At 64.1% G+C, this 15,519-nt stretch overlaps 1 protein-coding gene across 1 annotated transcript in view; it reads right to left on the minus strand.

The window, feature by feature from the left end:
* Positions 1–15,519, minus strand: part of NOTCH1 (notch 1) — a 55,375-nt gene that overhangs the window by 13,918 nt on the left and 25,938 nt on the right. Inside the window, exons 3-19 of the mRNA XM_011985166.1 lie at positions 14,922–15,184; positions 14,067–14,405; positions 10,654–10,776; positions 9,779–10,012; positions 9,332–9,487; positions 8,947–9,132; positions 8,476–8,589; positions 7,229–7,342; positions 6,715–6,948; positions 6,522–6,632; positions 5,741–5,933; positions 4,608–4,753; positions 4,238–4,351; positions 2,582–2,701; positions 2,081–2,233; positions 1,168–1,396; positions 246–447 (exon numbers count right to left, since the gene is read on the minus strand). Coding sequence (XP_011840556.1) covers positions 246–447; positions 1,168–1,396; positions 2,081–2,233; positions 2,582–2,701; positions 4,238–4,351; positions 4,608–4,753; positions 5,741–5,933; positions 6,522–6,632; positions 6,715–6,948; positions 7,229–7,342; positions 8,476–8,589; positions 8,947–9,132; positions 9,332–9,487; positions 9,779–10,012; positions 10,654–10,776; positions 14,067–14,405; positions 14,922–15,184 — 3,031 coding nt within the window. The remainder of the gene's footprint in view (positions 1–245; positions 448–1,167; positions 1,397–2,080; positions 2,234–2,581; positions 2,702–4,237; positions 4,352–4,607; positions 4,754–5,740; positions 5,934–6,521; positions 6,633–6,714; positions 6,949–7,228; positions 7,343–8,475; positions 8,590–8,946; positions 9,133–9,331; positions 9,488–9,778; positions 10,013–10,653; positions 10,777–14,066; positions 14,406–14,921; positions 15,185–15,519) is intronic.

The following is a 15,519-nucleotide window of genomic DNA, read 5'->3' on the forward strand; positions in this document are numbered from 1 at the left end:
CTCAATCCCCCCAATTCCTGAGCTCCTGCCCTGGCTCCAGAAACCCAGACTGAAATGAAGATGCCTGCTGCTCCCGCATCAGATTCCTTCACTGGCCGCTCAGACCCCCGAAGCCCTCTGCCCAGGAGTGTAGGGGTGACCCTGAGCCGACACGGTGGGACCTGGGGGTGACCATTCCCGCCCCCTGCAGGCAGGCACCCACCCAGAGCCCCTCCCTCGGGCACCTCTGTGGCCGGCGCACTCACCTGGCAGTTGGGGCCGGTGTAGCCCTGGGGGCAGGTGCACCTGTAGGAGCCGCAGCCGTCCTGACAGGTGCCGCCATGCAGGCAGGGTTGTGAGTCACACTCGTTGACATCGTGCTGGCAATAGCTGCCCGTGAAGCCAGGTGGACACAGGCAGGTGAACGAGTTGATTCCGTCCACGCAGGTGCCACCATTGAAGCAGGAGCTGCAGGGGGGTGGACAGGCAGGGGCTGAGAGGAGGGCATTGGTGGTCCCCGCTCCAGCAGACACTACCTCGCCAGCACCTCCCCTTCCGCTCAGCCCTAAGGGGCCTGATGGCCAGAACAGGCCCAGGGCAGCCTGGCTGATCCAGGGAAGCCAGTGAGAGCCCGGGGCCCGGCTCTCACGCCATGTCACACCTCCCTTTCCTGCCTTCTTTATAAGTCAGGTCGAGAGTGGCTTTACCAAACGCACGGGCACAGGGTGGTTAAAGTAAGAACGAGGGAGAAACCAGAACCTGTCCCGGTAACATGGGAGGTAATTAACGTCAGAAATCAGGGATGAGACTGACGTTTACCAAATGAGCTTCCTGGCAACCACGGCAAAAAGGAAACAAGAGTGACAGAGTTCTCGTTGTCTAATAGAAGGAGGCGCACCAGTTCTTCAGGACAGACTACTGGTGTTCCTGGTGTGGGACGCAGCAGGAGGTCACAGTGGCCCTCTCAGGAGGGACACGTTGGTACAATGAACAATGTCTGGACTCAATGCAGCCAGCACTAAGTGCCCAGCAGGCCTAGGTGGACGCCTGCATGGTGTGCCCGGCTGCAGCCAGTGCTAAGTGCCCAGCAGGCCTGGGCAGACGCCTGCGTGGTGTGTCAGGCTGCCAGCTACTGCGTGTGGCCCACACTGCCCGTTCCCCCCATGGCCTCACTCGAGCCCCGCGCACCTCTCTGTGCAGTCGGGCGTGTTTTTCTCACAGTGGATCCCGCTGAAGCCCGCGGGACAGGTGCACGTGTAGCTGTCCACGCAGTCCGTGCAGTTGGCCCCGTTGCGGCAGGGGTCACTGGCACACTCATTGATGTCCTCCTCACAGAAAGTGCCCTGGAAGCCGGGCAGGCAGTCGCAGAAGGCCGTGTTGACGCCGTCTGTGCAGGAGCCGCCGTTGTGACACGGGTCTGGGAGGGGACGGAAGGGTGTGTGAGGGGCAGACACAAACCCACACTTGCGGGAGGGGGCTGGGAAGGCTGCGGACAGCCCAGCCTTTCATTGCCAGGGCTGCAGCGAGCCGCCCTGGGACAAAGGTGTCCAGTGGGGAGCCCCAGCACCCACAGGCTGCATCACATCCATCTCCTGTGCTTGGGGTCTCTCTCTCCCCACCTGCTCCTGTCCTCAAGTCCCAGGGCAGGGGACAGCTTTGCAGGTTTCACAGACCAAGCAGGGGAGGAGTGACAGTTCTTGCCTCTGCCTGCCAGGTGATGCCAGCAAGACCCCCGGCTTCTGCCAACCTCAACCTCCGTGAAGCAGGGCCGGGGAGGCCTGAGCACGCTGGCCTGCAGTGGGGCCTGACGAGCCCGGCGGGAGTGCAGGCCGGGCTCAAGCCATCCTCAGCTCAGCAAAGAGCCGCGGGAGGGCCTATCGTGACTCTCCTGCAAAGTGCAGGGAGGGACAAGCCGGCCCTGGGGCCCTCCTGAACCACCCTGGCCATCCCTCAGCACATCCCTCACACCCCACCCAACCCTCCCAGCCACACTCAGGCCTCCCCTGGGCGCTTATGGCCAGCACCATGCGCACCAACCCTGCCCAGGGAAACTGAGGCCTGAGAGCTTCCTGGAGGCGGCCAGAGCCGCGGGGCCACTCACTGGGCCGGCAGTCGTCGATGTCAGTCTCGCAGTTGCGCCCGCTGTAGCCGGCCTGGCAGTGGCAGCGGTAGCCACCGTGGGTGTTTTGGCAGGACGCGCCATGCCGGCACGGGCTCACAACACACTCATTGATGTCGACCTCACAGGTCTGCCCTGCGGGGCAGGAGGAGGCCAGTTGGTCACCAGCAGCCCCTGGCCCTCCAGGCCCTTCCCAGGCTGGCCCACCCACCTATAGTGCCTCTCCCGACCCCCAGGAGTGGGCTTCCGTGGCCCCAGGACCATCCTCTCTCCCCTAATTTTGGCCTAAGAAGGTCACAGGAACTGGAGTTGGGAAGGGTGCTCCCAGGTCAAATCCTGATTCCAGAGCTTCTCTGACCAGGGCCTCCTCAGCACCCACCGGCTCCTCTCCAAAGGCTCATCTAGCCTGCCTGGGAGCTGCCTGTGTCCCGAAGACGTCCTGACCTCCCGTCCCAGCCCCCGCTGGCCCTGGGCCAGCCTCACCTTGCCAGCCCGTGGGGCAGACGCAGGAGAAGCTCTCATAGTCCTCGGATTCCCTGCACTCCCCGCCGTTTCTGCAGGGGCTGGGGGCACACGGGGCCAGCACCACCTCACACGTGGCACCTGCGGGAAGGAGACACACGTGACCCCAGGGGCCTCACCCGGAGGGATCTCCCGAATGAAGGCCGCCCGGCCACCACCTGCTGGTCTTTCTGCCATCAGAGCGCCGTCTGCTGGTCCCGCCGGGAGGCAAATGTGCACGGAGACCCCTGAGTGCTCCTGGCTATGTCAGGACCCTGACCCAGGGGTGGAGTGGAGCACAGATTGGGGGACGCTGAAGACAAGCTGCACAAATGTGCTCAGAAGCCACCCCTCATTCCCGGTTGGCAGCGGGGCACAGCCTAGGCCTCACCCCACCAGGAGTGCCCAGGAACAAGGACTGCACCAGCGGAGGCGGCCTCAGCCGGGTGGGCTCCATGACACTCCAAGCACCTGGGCCCACCCCTGACGCCAGCCCCCTCATCTCCGGGTGATGACGAAAGGCCCTGGCCTGAGACCGAGGCCTGAAACTAACCCTGGGACTTCGTGTCACAAGCAGCAAACGCCCATCACGGGAGGCCAACGAACAAGGGCTGCGACGGAGAGGACAGGCCCAGGCCCTCAGCACATCCTGTGTGTCGGGGGCATCAGGCACAGCCTGGGGACCTCTAGGACCATGCAGGGTGTCTGCCAAAGGCTGTGTGGGAACCACGTGCACAGCCGAGGGCCTTTTCTGCACAACCCCATGGCTGAGCTTCCTGTTTATAACCGTGGGGACTGCGTTATCTTCCCTGTCCCCCATTATCTCCCTGGCCTGCTGGGGCGACTTTCCAGGGCCTCTCTTCCTATTGGTTTCCACGGTGACCTGGGCAGGCAGGAACTGCGCCAGAGTTTCCGACAATTGTGCAAAAGGAAGCAGGAAGCGGGCAGATAGGAAGCGGGTCAGCACCGCCGCTCCTACCACCGGCCCGATCGACGTGTCCAAAAGGGACAGGGGCGCCCGGCGGTGGAGGGAGGGTCCTCACTGACTGACACGGGAGAGAAAACCCAGGTCCTTAACTTTGGTCAAAGAAAACAGCGTTTTGGCCACAGGCTGCTGGATGTCATGGGAACCGCAGGCGTGGAACCTCCAGCCTGACCAGGCCCCGAGGCAGCACCCTCCGCCTGCTCCTGGGGAGCACCAGGACCCCGGTGCTTGTGGACACTTCTTTGTCTTTTCTAGAGGAGATCATTTCCTGCGATCCCCTTGGCTGGGTTCACGGCAGGGGCTGGACAGTTGGGGGAACTTACCCCTCCCTGCTCAGCCGAAACAGAGGGTTCCTTGTTCCCCTCACACAAAGAGGGCCCGCCGTCAAAGGAATCCCTCAGGCCCGGCTGGCGGGGGTGGGGAAGCCCGGCCCCCAGAGGCCCCCAGCAGGGTAGGCGCTGGGAGCACAGAGCCCAAGGGCCCAGGTCCAGCCCCAAGAAAGCCACCACTTTACCCGCCAGTCACGGCTTCCCAGGCCGCCCCTACACCTGGCCCCACCCTCTCCAGCACAGGCCCCGCCCTCTCCAGCATAGGCCCTGCCCCCTTCAGCACAGACCCCGCCCTCTCCAGCACAGGCCCCACCCACCCCTCACCTGTGTAGGGCAGCAGGCAGTTGCACTTGTACCCCGCAACGTCGTCAATACACGTGCCCTGGTTCAGACACGGGTTGGATGCACACTCGTTGATGTTGGTCTGGCAGTTGGGACCTGGTGGGAAGGGGACAGCACTCAGCATGTCCAGCACCCCCAGGCACCTTGGGAGGGCCCCACAACAGCAGCCCTGGGCCTGCTCCCCACCCCAGGCCCCTCCTCATCTCCGAGAGCCAGAGGCCTGGAGCTAAGGCTTTGCCACGGGAGGGAGACACCATGCACGGTGCTGGCTGGACCTGGGTCCCATCCTGTGTCTCCAGCTCCCCAGACTCGAGGGCAGCCCTCTGCACTGAGAAATGCACAGCCCACTCACCGCTGAAGCCCTCCCGGCAGGTGCACACGTAGCCACTGGTCATGTCTTTGCAGGTGCCACCGTTGACACAAGGGTTGGATTCACACTCATTATTGTTGATGTCACAGTTGGTCCCGCTCCACCCAGGGTCACAGTCGCACTTGTACCTGCAAGGGGGACCACACTGCAGTCAAGGGAGGCCCAAGCAGCACGGCCAGGGCCTGGACACTCCTGGGTCTGCAGTGCCCCATGGGCTGGCCGAGGTGCCCATCTACTCAGACTCGCAGAGTCCTTTAGTGGGGGCAGGTTAGGCACAGTGGCTCACACCTGTAATCCCAGCACTTTGGGAGGCAGGGGTGGGTGAGTCACTTGAGGCCAGGAGTTCGAGACCAGCCTGGCCAACGTGGCGAAACTCCCCCACCCTGTCTATACTAAGAATATAAAAATTAACCAGGTGTGGTGGCGCACGCCCATAATCTCAGCTACTCAGGAGGCTGAGGCAGGGGAATCACTTGAACCTGGAGGGTGGAGGCTGCAGTGAGCTGAGATCATGCCACTGGACTCCAGCCTGGACAACAGAGTGAGGCTCTGTCTCAAAATAAAGAAAGAATGTGGGGGCTACAGTGCTTCCCATAACCAAGACTGCGACAGGGTTTGGTTCGTTAGCAAGGGGACCATGCCAAGCGTAGGGCAGTGGGGTGCTGTGAAAAGACCCCCACCACTTGCCCGCTGTGTGGCCCTGAACAAAGCAAGTGCCTCCTCTGTGCCAAATGAGGGTAATGAGGTCCCTGCTGATTTAAATGGTCCCATCCAGGCAGAGTGCTGCCAGGCCCATCATGGACATCAGAAACACTCGCTGCTGCGACCATGCAAACGTGTTTCAGGGGTCACTGTGGACCCGTGTCCGGAGCCCACCATGCAGCACACAAGGACGCGTGGCACAGAGCTGCTGGGTGCAGGGCTGCCGGGTGTGGACTGCAGACCGACTGAGGACCCAGAGGCACATGCGACCCCGAGGGGAGCTCCCTGCCACCCAGCCCCGTCCGAGGTCCCTTTCTGGCCCATCTCAAGCTCTGTGCAGGTGCCACCCTCCTGGCAGCAGAGCTCCCAGGGTTTAGGACTGATGTGTCCCCACGATCGGCCCCGCCGCATACCCGTTGAGGCTGTCCCGGCAGGCCCCGTGAACACAGGGGTTGCTGTTGCACTCATTGACCTCAGACAGGCAGGTGGGGTCGTGGTAGCCCTCGGGGCAGCGGCAGGTGAAGCCATTGATGCCGTCCTGGCAGGTGCCCCCGTTGTGGCAGGGGTTGCCCGCACACTCATCGATGTTGATGTTGCACATGCTCCCTGCGGGCAGGGGTGGGTCAGACTCCAAGGCCCAGAGCCCGGGGGTCCCACCCACATCAACCTCGGTTTCCCTGTCTGTTGAGCCAGGGCGATCACCCTTCTGGACGCATCCTTCCAGATGTCAGAAACTGTCTTAGGTCACAGTGTGCCACGTGCCAGCCTCCCCGGGCACCAGTGCCCACTCAAGTCATCCTCCCAGGGGGCCCAGCGGCAGGGGCTGCTATGGCCCTGACTGATGGGAATCTGAGGCCCAGAGAGGCAGAGGGACCTGCTCAAAGGTGCTGGTGAGTCACAGAGGAAGAAGGAACTCAAGCCTGGCCTCAGGGCTGGCCGCTCCCTCTTGGCCTGCTGGGCCACCGTGCCAACACGGCCTGGGACAGCTCTGACCAGAGACAAGGGGTAGGGGGTGGAGGGCACCCACCATGCTGGTGGCTGTAGCCCTGGCCCTGCTGCAGTCTCTGCTGCAGACTAGTCTGCCCAGGTGGGCAGCCTCAAAGCCCCCACCCAACCCCTCAGCAGCCCCGGGGCAGTGGCTGACCTTGATCTGTGAGCGCAGTCCAGTCAGCCCCCATGTGCAGGGCCACTCACCTGTGTAGCCCGGCTCACAGGCACACTCGTAGCCGTCGATCTTGTCCAGACAGGTGCCCGAGTCGCAGGGGCTGCTGGCACAGTCGTCCAGGTTGATCTCGCAGTTGGGTCCTGAAGGGGTAGCACGTGGCGGTCAGTTCCCGGACCCACCCTACCCACTGGCCACCCACCTGCCACACGCCTGGCCGGCCACCTGTGGTCCCCTTCAGACAGAAGCAGAGGTAGGCGTTGTCGCGGTCCTGGCAGGTGCCCCCGTGGCGGCAGGGCTGGCTGGAGCACTCGTTGATGTTGGTCTCGCAGTGGTGGCCCGTGTAACCCGGGCGGCAGAGGCAGGTGAAGGTGGCGACGCCGTCCTTGCAGGAGCCGTAGTGGCAGGGGTCGGGGTCGCACTCATCAATGTCCACCTCGCAGTGCATCCCCGTGTACCCTGGACCGCAGGAGGGGCGGGCACGGGAAGAATCAGGACTGGCTGCTCCCAGGACACCCATGACCAGACCTGGGGTCACCCATGCCCACCTGAGGAGGGCTCCGGGCGTGTCTTTTGTCGAGGGGCGTTCCCACCCACCCAGGACTGGGGCTGAGCTGTGCTCTTGGTCTCTGGACCAGGTGGCCCAGACCAAGATGTCTAAGACCTTGTCACCTTCACTGCCCTGAGCGCCTTCTCCCCTGTACCCTGTCCCTTCCCGCTGGTGGGCGCCGGCCCGCACCTTCTGTGCACACGCAGGTGTAAGTGTTGGGTCCATCCAGGCACTTGGCACCATTCTTGCAGGGGGTGCTGGCACACTCATCCACGTCATACTGGCAGAGGTGCCCGGTGAAGCCTGGGGCCGGGGAGGGGAGGGAGTCACGTGCAACGGCATTATGGGCCTTCAGGGACCCCCGGCCAGACCCCAGCAGTGAGCTCCCAGCTGGGTTCCCCGGGGCACACTCAGCCTGGGCTCAGCCAACCCCAGGCTCTCCCTGCCCTCCCGCCGCCCACCCCCAGATCAAAGCCCTCCGCCGGCACCGCACGCCCTCGCTCCCACAGAACGGGCCTTTTTCCCAAACCGACTGGGTTGCTATGGCTACAGTGGAGCCGGGAGGAGAATGGGGCTCCCCTCGCTCTGGTGTCTGGGACGGCTAATCTGTCTCGGGAGCCTGGGCTTGGGCCGGCAACACCCCCCGGGGTTCTGCGCCCCGGCCCCCGGCTCTGGGACAGATGGAAACACCTTTCACCCAGGCCCCTACGAGTTCCTCCAAGTCCGCCCTGGGCGGCCATCATCTCCACTGCAAGCCAACCTGCCCCACGGGGTTCTCTGCGCACCCTGGCCTTGCAGCTGGCGTGCCGCTGGGCAGGGGACGTGGCAAGACGGGGCAGGCTGGCCTCCCTCCCAGCCTCGAGCCCTCAAAAAGCCAGGATGGAGCCTCCTCCCTGTCTGGGCACCACGGCTCCTGGTACACCCTTTTCTCCAGGCAGGAGCGGCTGCACCCAGATCAAGGAGGATCTCCTGGCCCTGGGCTCCACCATGACCCCTGGGCAAGCTCCCACTCCCCACTGGGCCCTGCCCTTCAGGGAAGTCTGAAAACACCCCCATCCACTCATGAGGCAAAACACTCTGTCCCGGGAACCTGAACACAACCCACAGCCAGGTACCCCTCAGGAGGCCGGGGTGCAGACGACCCCTCAGGAGGCCGGGGTGCAGACAGCCCAGGGGCAGGGGACACAACCCTCGGCCAGGCACCCCTCAGGAGGCTGGGGTGCAGACGACCCCTCAGGAGGCCGGGGTGCAGACAACCCCTCAGGAGGCCGGGGTGCAGACGGCCCAGGGACAGGGGACACAACCCTTGGCCAGGCACCCCTCAGGAGGCCGGCGTGCAGACGGCCCAGGGACAGGGGACACAACCCTCGGCCAGGCACCCCTCAGGAGGCCGGGGTGCAGACGGCCCAGGGGCAGGGGGCGGGGGCGGCCCTCACCCGTGGGGCACTCGCACTGGAACTCATTGATCTTGTCCAGGCAGCGGCCATTGTGCAGGCAGGGGCTGCTGGCGCACTCATCCGTGTTGACCTCGCAGTGCACACCCTCGTAGCCTGTGGGGTGGGGGAACAGTGAGGGGGGCACGCGCAGCCCCAGTGCCCCACTGGGCACAGCTGGGGACTCGGGATGGACACAACCCCTGCCTTGAGCCCAGTATCCCAGCCACCAAGGACCTTCTGCGCACCTGTCCCCCTGTAGCCCCCAGCCCGGCACCCTCATCTACCTAGCACTGCCCCATGCTCTGCTGGCCTTGTGGCCTGGCCTCAGTTTCCCCATGCCCTGTGCAGGCTGTGGGCCCAGAAGGCACAGAGGCTGGGGAAGGGGAAGCGGCCCACAGATGCTCCCAGGGCTGCCCCTCCAAGGCTGCCCAGCCTCGACTCAGTTTCCCGCCCTGGCCCCGGCGGGCGCACCGGGCATGCAGATGCACTGGAACTCCCCAATCTGGTCCAGGCAGGTGGCGTCGTTCTGGCACGGGTTCGAGACACACTCGTTGACGTCGATCTCGCAGCGGGGGCCCGTGTAGCCCTGCAGGCACTGGCACTCGAAGGAGCCCAGCGTGTTGATGCACTTGCCCGCGTGCTCGCAGGGGTTGGCACCTGGCAAGGGCACACGGGTGAGAGGCTTCTCCAGGCACTCTGGCCCCTGCAACACCTCGCCGCACACCCCCCACGTCGGACTGGCAGGGTCCCATCCCCCATCCAACCGAGCACCCCCTGAAGCCAGAAACGACTTCCCACCGGCTCTGGGGCCAGGCTGCTACCCCCACCCGGACGCACCCCCTGTGCCAGCACCTACCCAGCGAGCACTCGTCCACGTCCTGGCTGCAGGCCGGGCCCGTGTACCCCGAGGGGCAGGTGCAGATGGCCTTGCCGTTGACAGGGTTGGTGTCGCAGTTGGAGCCCTCGTTGCAGGGGTTACTGATACACGCATCGTTGAGGTGACACAGCAGACCTGCACAGGCAGCGGTGGTCAGCAGGCACGGCCCCTGGGCCAGCCATGGCGCACCACCCACGACTGGGGTCCATCCCCACTGGCGCCCCAGGAGGAGCTGCCCGCCATGACCCCATCGAGGGTCCCGTGACACTCAGGGAGACTCACGGCCACCACCGGCCTCCCTGACCAGAAAGGCCCTTTCAGATTATCCTGGGCACAGGAGGGCCATAGTCCCTGGGTGAGGTCACACAGGTCAGGCCTGGCCCATGTGAGCCCCCACCGCGCCCACCTGGACCTCAGGGCACTCACCTGTGCGGCCGTGGGGACACTCGCAGTAGAAGGAGGCCACGCGGTCATGGCAGGTGGCGCCGTGGAAGCAGGCGGCGCTGGCGCAGTCATCGATGTTCTCGCTGCAGTCCTCACCGGTCCAGCCGTTGACACACACGCAGTTGTAGCCACCGTGGGTGTTGTGGCAGGTTCCACCGTTCTGGCAGGCATTTGGCATCAGCTGGCACTCGTCCACGTCCTCGGTACAGTACTGACCTGCAGGGAACATGAGCTGTCAGCCCCGGGCAGCTGCCACTCCCTGAGTTCCTTGTCCCTTAAGATGCAGTGCTGCAATGCCACCCCCTCCAGGAAGCCTTCCTGGGCTGACTCCTCCACCCACCGCCAGCCTCAATCACTCCTTCCTCTGCACGCCCAGCACCATGGGGGAGTCTTGCCACCTCTTTGTGCTCTGTGGACATGGCTGCGTCGGGGTGGACATGGCTGCATCAGAGTGCCCCTGCGCCTATCACCCCACCAGAGGGTAATTCCCGAGCGCAGAGCCTGTCTGTTCTTCTGGGCATCACTGTGACTGGCCCAGGAAGCGTGGCCTGAGTGGGGTGCTGACGGCCCTCAATGCCAGGACACCCCACTGGGCACAGGGGCTGCCTGGGGCCAGGTTGCAAACGGCCCACACAGACCAACCAGGGCCCTGTCTGTGCTGACCCCCGAGGTGAGGGGTGTCAGACCCTGGCCACAGGGAGTGGGGCCCCGCATCATGTTGTCCTTCTCGGCCAACCCCAGCCTGCCTGGCCTGGGACAGGTCTTGGCTGCTCCGCACTCTGCCCGTGAGTGCAGTTCAGTAAGTGGGTAGTAGCCCCGCCCCAGCTGCCCCGCCCTGCGGCTGCCCGTGTACGCGCCTGTCCACTCTGGCGGGCAGCGGCAGTTGTAGGTATTCACGCCGTCCACACAGGCGCCCCCATTCTTGCAGTTGTTTCCTGGACAATCGTCGATATTTTCCTCGCAGTTCTGGCCGGTGAAGCCTGCCACAAGAGGTGCTGGGTCAGCCTCTTCCCTGAGGTCCAAGCCGGCTCCTGCCTGGACCCCCAACACGCTGCTCTGGACACAATTGCCTGGCCTCCACAGCCCTGCCCTGGGGCCCCTGGGATCTGTGCCTGTCCCCTGCCTCACTCCAGTACCCAGAGGGACATGCCCTGCTCTAAAGAATCATTTTGGACAGGGCTGGCTAAACAGGGCCTCAGGAACACAGGGTTCCAGATTCTGTCACAAAAACCCTTGTGTCTCTTGGAGTTTCCGGCAGCTCCCGCACCTGGGTGCCGCCTGCATGCTCAGAGCTCCCTACAATGTCTCAGTAGGGGGGCCATGTACCCCATCTTTGGGGGCTGACACTGGGGCCTGGGCTCTGAGCAGCAGGGGACATGGGGCCGGGAGGCTGCTGGTTGGGGCAGGCTGGGCCCCGGCAGCCCTGGGGACGCTGCAGAGACTCAGATGGCCCATCCTTCCTGGGCAGAGCTCTGGCGCCCACCTCCTCCTCCACCTTCTCCACAAGCTGCCGGGGCCCCCTCCCCCGAGGCGTGGCCCCACCCAGGCCTCCAGGGCAGCCAGTTAGCTATTAATCCACTCAACTCCCGCTGGTTCAATCATCAACCCAGAAAGGCGCGTTCGGCAACAGCCAAACCTGCAGCCGGTTACTAATTGCTGCCCTCCCGAGATGCCTTTGAACCCCCCTTGCCCTTGGAGCTCCCACCTGCTCGGCCCCTCCCTCTGAGACATTGCGCCACCGCCACCACCCTGCCCGTCCCCGTCCGTCCACTGGACCGGAGCAAAGGAAGGCGGCCAGAGACAACCAAAATCCAAAATGCAAAACGGCTTGGGGAGCACCCGAAATCAGAGCCCAGCCCCGGCGCGGTGGCTCCCGCCTGGAATCCCAGCACTTTGGGAGGCTGAAGTGGCCCGACCGCTTGCGCCCAGGCGTTCAAGACCAGCCGGGACAACATGGCGAAACCCTGTCTCTACAAAAAAAGTACAAAAAGCAGCAAAGCATGGTGGCGCGCGCCTGTGGTCCCAGCTACTTGAGGGACTGAGGCAGGAGGATCGTTTTAGCCTGGGAGGTCAAGGCTGCAGTGAGCTGAGGGCGCGTCACTATACTCCAGCCTGAGTGGCACAAACCCTGTCTCAAAAAAAAAAAAAAAAAAAATCAGAGCCTGGAGCCTGAGTCCCAGTCCCCATTCATGTGTGGGACCCTGCAGCCCGGCTCTTAGGTAGGTGGGGCCCCTGGTTGGCCCTGCGACCCCGGGCCTGCCCTGCACAGTGCTGGCTGAGGAACACAGGTGGGAAAGAGGACGGGGAAGCCAGTGAGAGCCCCGTGGACCCCAGCTGGCCCCTCTGCAACGCAGCCTCAGCCAGTGACCCTAAGAGGAGACAGTGCTGACATGCCAGGCAGGCTGTGCGACTCCAAATCCCAGCCAGCTCCCCGGCCTGCAGAGCTCAGGGCTGCCCGCGTCTCTGTTCCCCGTGACTCCACACACAGCTGTCTCCTGGGCTCCCTGACCACCAGAGGCGGCTGAGGGCCCCTCAGGGGGCCTGGGTGCAGGGGCCACCTGGGAGAGCGTGAAGCTGGGGTCTGGCAGGCCTGAGTCATTTGCGGAGGCCCCCTGGATGGTTATCTCATCCTGAAACGGCCAGACCCCACAGCAGGCAGTGAGCACAGCCCTCACCGAAGGGGTGGCCCAGCCCCCAGTCTCTGAGATCTGCCCACTCTCAAGTAAGTAAACCCCGCCAGCCCCTCCCCGTCCCTCCCTGCCCACTCCCCAGGGCCCTGAGCTGCCCCTGCACAGGCAGTGGCTCTGAGCAGGCCCAGCACCCTGCTGCTGGGCCTCACCAGGAGGTTCTCACCCACCCTGCCCAAGGTGGGAGGGAGTCAGCTCTGCACACAGGTGGCCTTGGACAAGGCTGCACACACCCCACCTGCCCTAGCCTGAACCACAGCCCCCCGAGAGCTTGGCCCCTCAACCCATGCGACTGCAGCTAGGGTCCCATGGCTGCTAGGAAGGCATCTGAGCCCCCATCAGCAGAAGGACTCTGCGCCCCACCCTGCAGAGATCCAAGCCGGCCAGGGAGTGCCTGTCCCCACCCCACGCTCGCCCAGTGACTTGCAGGAAACGCACACGTCTGGTGTCTGCACGCAGTTGGCTGGGCTCAGCTGACTGGGCAGCCAGGGAGCTTCCCCTTTGCAGAGGCCAGGCCAGCCTGGGGCTTCCAAGGGGGTGGAGCAGCCCTTGGGTCACCCGTGGGTCAGCCAGGACCCTGTGCACCCCCCGGCCCCACCCCTGCCTGAAGGCCCTCTCCCCATTCCCACCTAACAGCCATTCTGTGCAGCTGAGACTGGAGGTTTCCTTTTTTCTTTTCTTTTTTTTTTTTTTGAGACAAAGTCTTGCTCTGTCGCCCAGACTGGAGTGCATGGAGTGCAGTGGCGCGGTCTCCGCTCACTGCAAGCTCTGCCTCCCGGATTCAAGCGATTCTCCTGCCTCAGCCTCCCGAGTAGCTGGGATTACAGGTACGTGCCAACACACCCGGCTAATTTTTTTTTTCTTTTGTATTTTTAGTAGAGACGGGGTTTCACTGTGTTAGCCAGGATGGTCTGGATCTCCTGACCTCGTGATCCGCCCGCCTCGGCCTCCCAAAGTGCTGGGATTACAGGTGTGAGCCACCGTGCCTGGCCAAGACTGGAGGTTTTCAAACTTTTCAAACTCTTCCTTATTTCTAGAGCTGCTGCAAAATTTACTCAAACAAGAACTACAGCAGAGAGACTCCTACATACAACACAGGGATCGGGGAGCCACTGGAGGCACGGGCAGGGGGTTGTGCCTACCTGTCACCCCCACCCACAGGAGACCAGCAGGACAGCAGGAAGGGCCACGGTTCAGGGAAGTGATAGTGCAACCCGCAGCTCCCACACCCTCTCCAGCCCCAGCCCCACTGCAGGGGAAACCCCAGGGGTTGCGCAAGTCAGGGTGCCTGCACTGGGAGGAGGCAGGGCGTCCTACAGTTCGAATGTGAGCTCCAAGGAACTCAAAAGACACAGGCTGGCACCCAGGCCCTGTGCAAGTCTCTTCCCAGTGCACACCCCGCTCCAGACGCGCCACCCCTGCCACACCACCACTTGCAGTCTGGGGAACTCGCCACCCTGCCTTCCCAACTCCCCGCCATGGGCCCTCCCAGGGCTCCCCCTACACCAGGTGCCCCCGTCCCTGCCCCTCGGGCCTGGCAGCCGGAGAGGGGCTTGTGCACCCCGGCCAGCGGGTAGCACTACCTGGCAGGCAGGCGCACTCGTGGGTGACGTCACCCGTGGGGCGGCAGGTGCCCCCGTTCTGGCAGGGCGAGGGGCTGCAGGGCACGTAGGGCCGCTCGCAGTTGGGCCCGGTGTGGGTGGCGCGGCAGACGCAGCGGTAGGAGCCGACCTCGTTGTGGCAGGTGCCTCCATGGCGGCAGAGCCCCGGGTTCTGGCCACACTCGTTGACATCCTGCCGGCAGGTGGGGCCGTGGAAGCTGGGTGGGCAGTGGCAGATGTAGGAGGCCTCGAAGGGCAGGCACTGGCCACCGTTGGCACAGGGGTTGGAGGCGCAGGGGTCAGCCTGCTGGCATGATTTCCCTGGGGACAAGGGGACAAGAGGGTTGTGCTGGCCTCACTGCTCCCCGAGGCCAGGCCTTCCCTCCCTTCAGGCCCCCTGGAAGTGCCAGCCTAGGTGCTATCACATTTGATCCTCAGGACCTGCTGTGAGACCGGTCACCTTTGGTAGATGAAGGACCACAGGTCCCAAGAGGCCTGAGCCCAGGCCGTCTCCTCCCAGAGCTGACACCTCCAGACACCCTTCACCCTAACAGGTGAGGGTCAGTGCATGGCAGGAGGAAGGGGGCAGGGGCGGCCTGGACACAGAGGCTCCCCTTGTCTCGCAGAAGCAGGGACAGCAAGGGTTGGGCCAGAGCAAGCAGCTGAAAACGAGGTGACTCCGGGGCTAGGAGCGGGGCGGGGACCCTGAGTCAGGGGCTCCCAATTACTTCCGGGTCACAGACCCAGGCCTGGATCCCGCCAAGTACCTCGAGTTGCATGGGCAGCTGGTGGCAGGCCTGGGTCTGCCCACCCCTCGGGCTGTGGGTCCTCCCTCACCTGACCAGCCGGGCGGGCAGCGGCACTTGTACTCCGTGAGTGTGAGCAGGTCGCAGGTGCCCCCATTACGGCAGGGGTTGGTGAGGCAAGCGTTGTCCAGGGGCGTGAGGCAGAGGGGCCCAGAGAAGCCCAGGGGACAGCTGCAGGCGTAGTCTGCCATGCCTCCGCGGTCCACCACGTGGCATGTCCCGGCGTTCTTGCAGGGGGTGCTGAGGCACGGGTTGGGGTCCTGGCATCGCGGGCCCACGAAGGCCCCGCCACAGCTGTTGGCAGATGTGCCAGGGCAGTTAGTTCCCACCTGCTTCCCCAGCGCCCCCACCAGTCAGCACCGGGCACCTGTCATGGGCACAGCTGCCTCCCCCCACACCCCGGGCACGGGCGAGATGGCTGCTTAGCAGGGCTCCCTTAGGGCTGACGAAATGCTCTGGAACTAGACAGATGCCGTGATTGCACAACTTTGGGAATGTACTGAATGTCACTAAATGAGGCTGAGGCAGGAGAATCGCTTGAATCCGGGAGGCAGAAGTTGTAGCCAGCCGAAATCACGCCACTGCACTCCAGCCTGGGCGACAGAGCAAGACTCAAAAAAAAAAAAAAA

This window comes from Mandrillus leucophaeus, unplaced genomic scaffold (assembly GCF_000951045.1).
Source record: "Mandrillus leucophaeus isolate KB7577 unplaced genomic scaffold, Mleu.le_1.0 Scaffold28, whole genome shotgun sequence".
NCBI lineage: Eukaryota > Metazoa > Chordata > Mammalia > Primates > Cercopithecidae > Mandrillus > Mandrillus leucophaeus.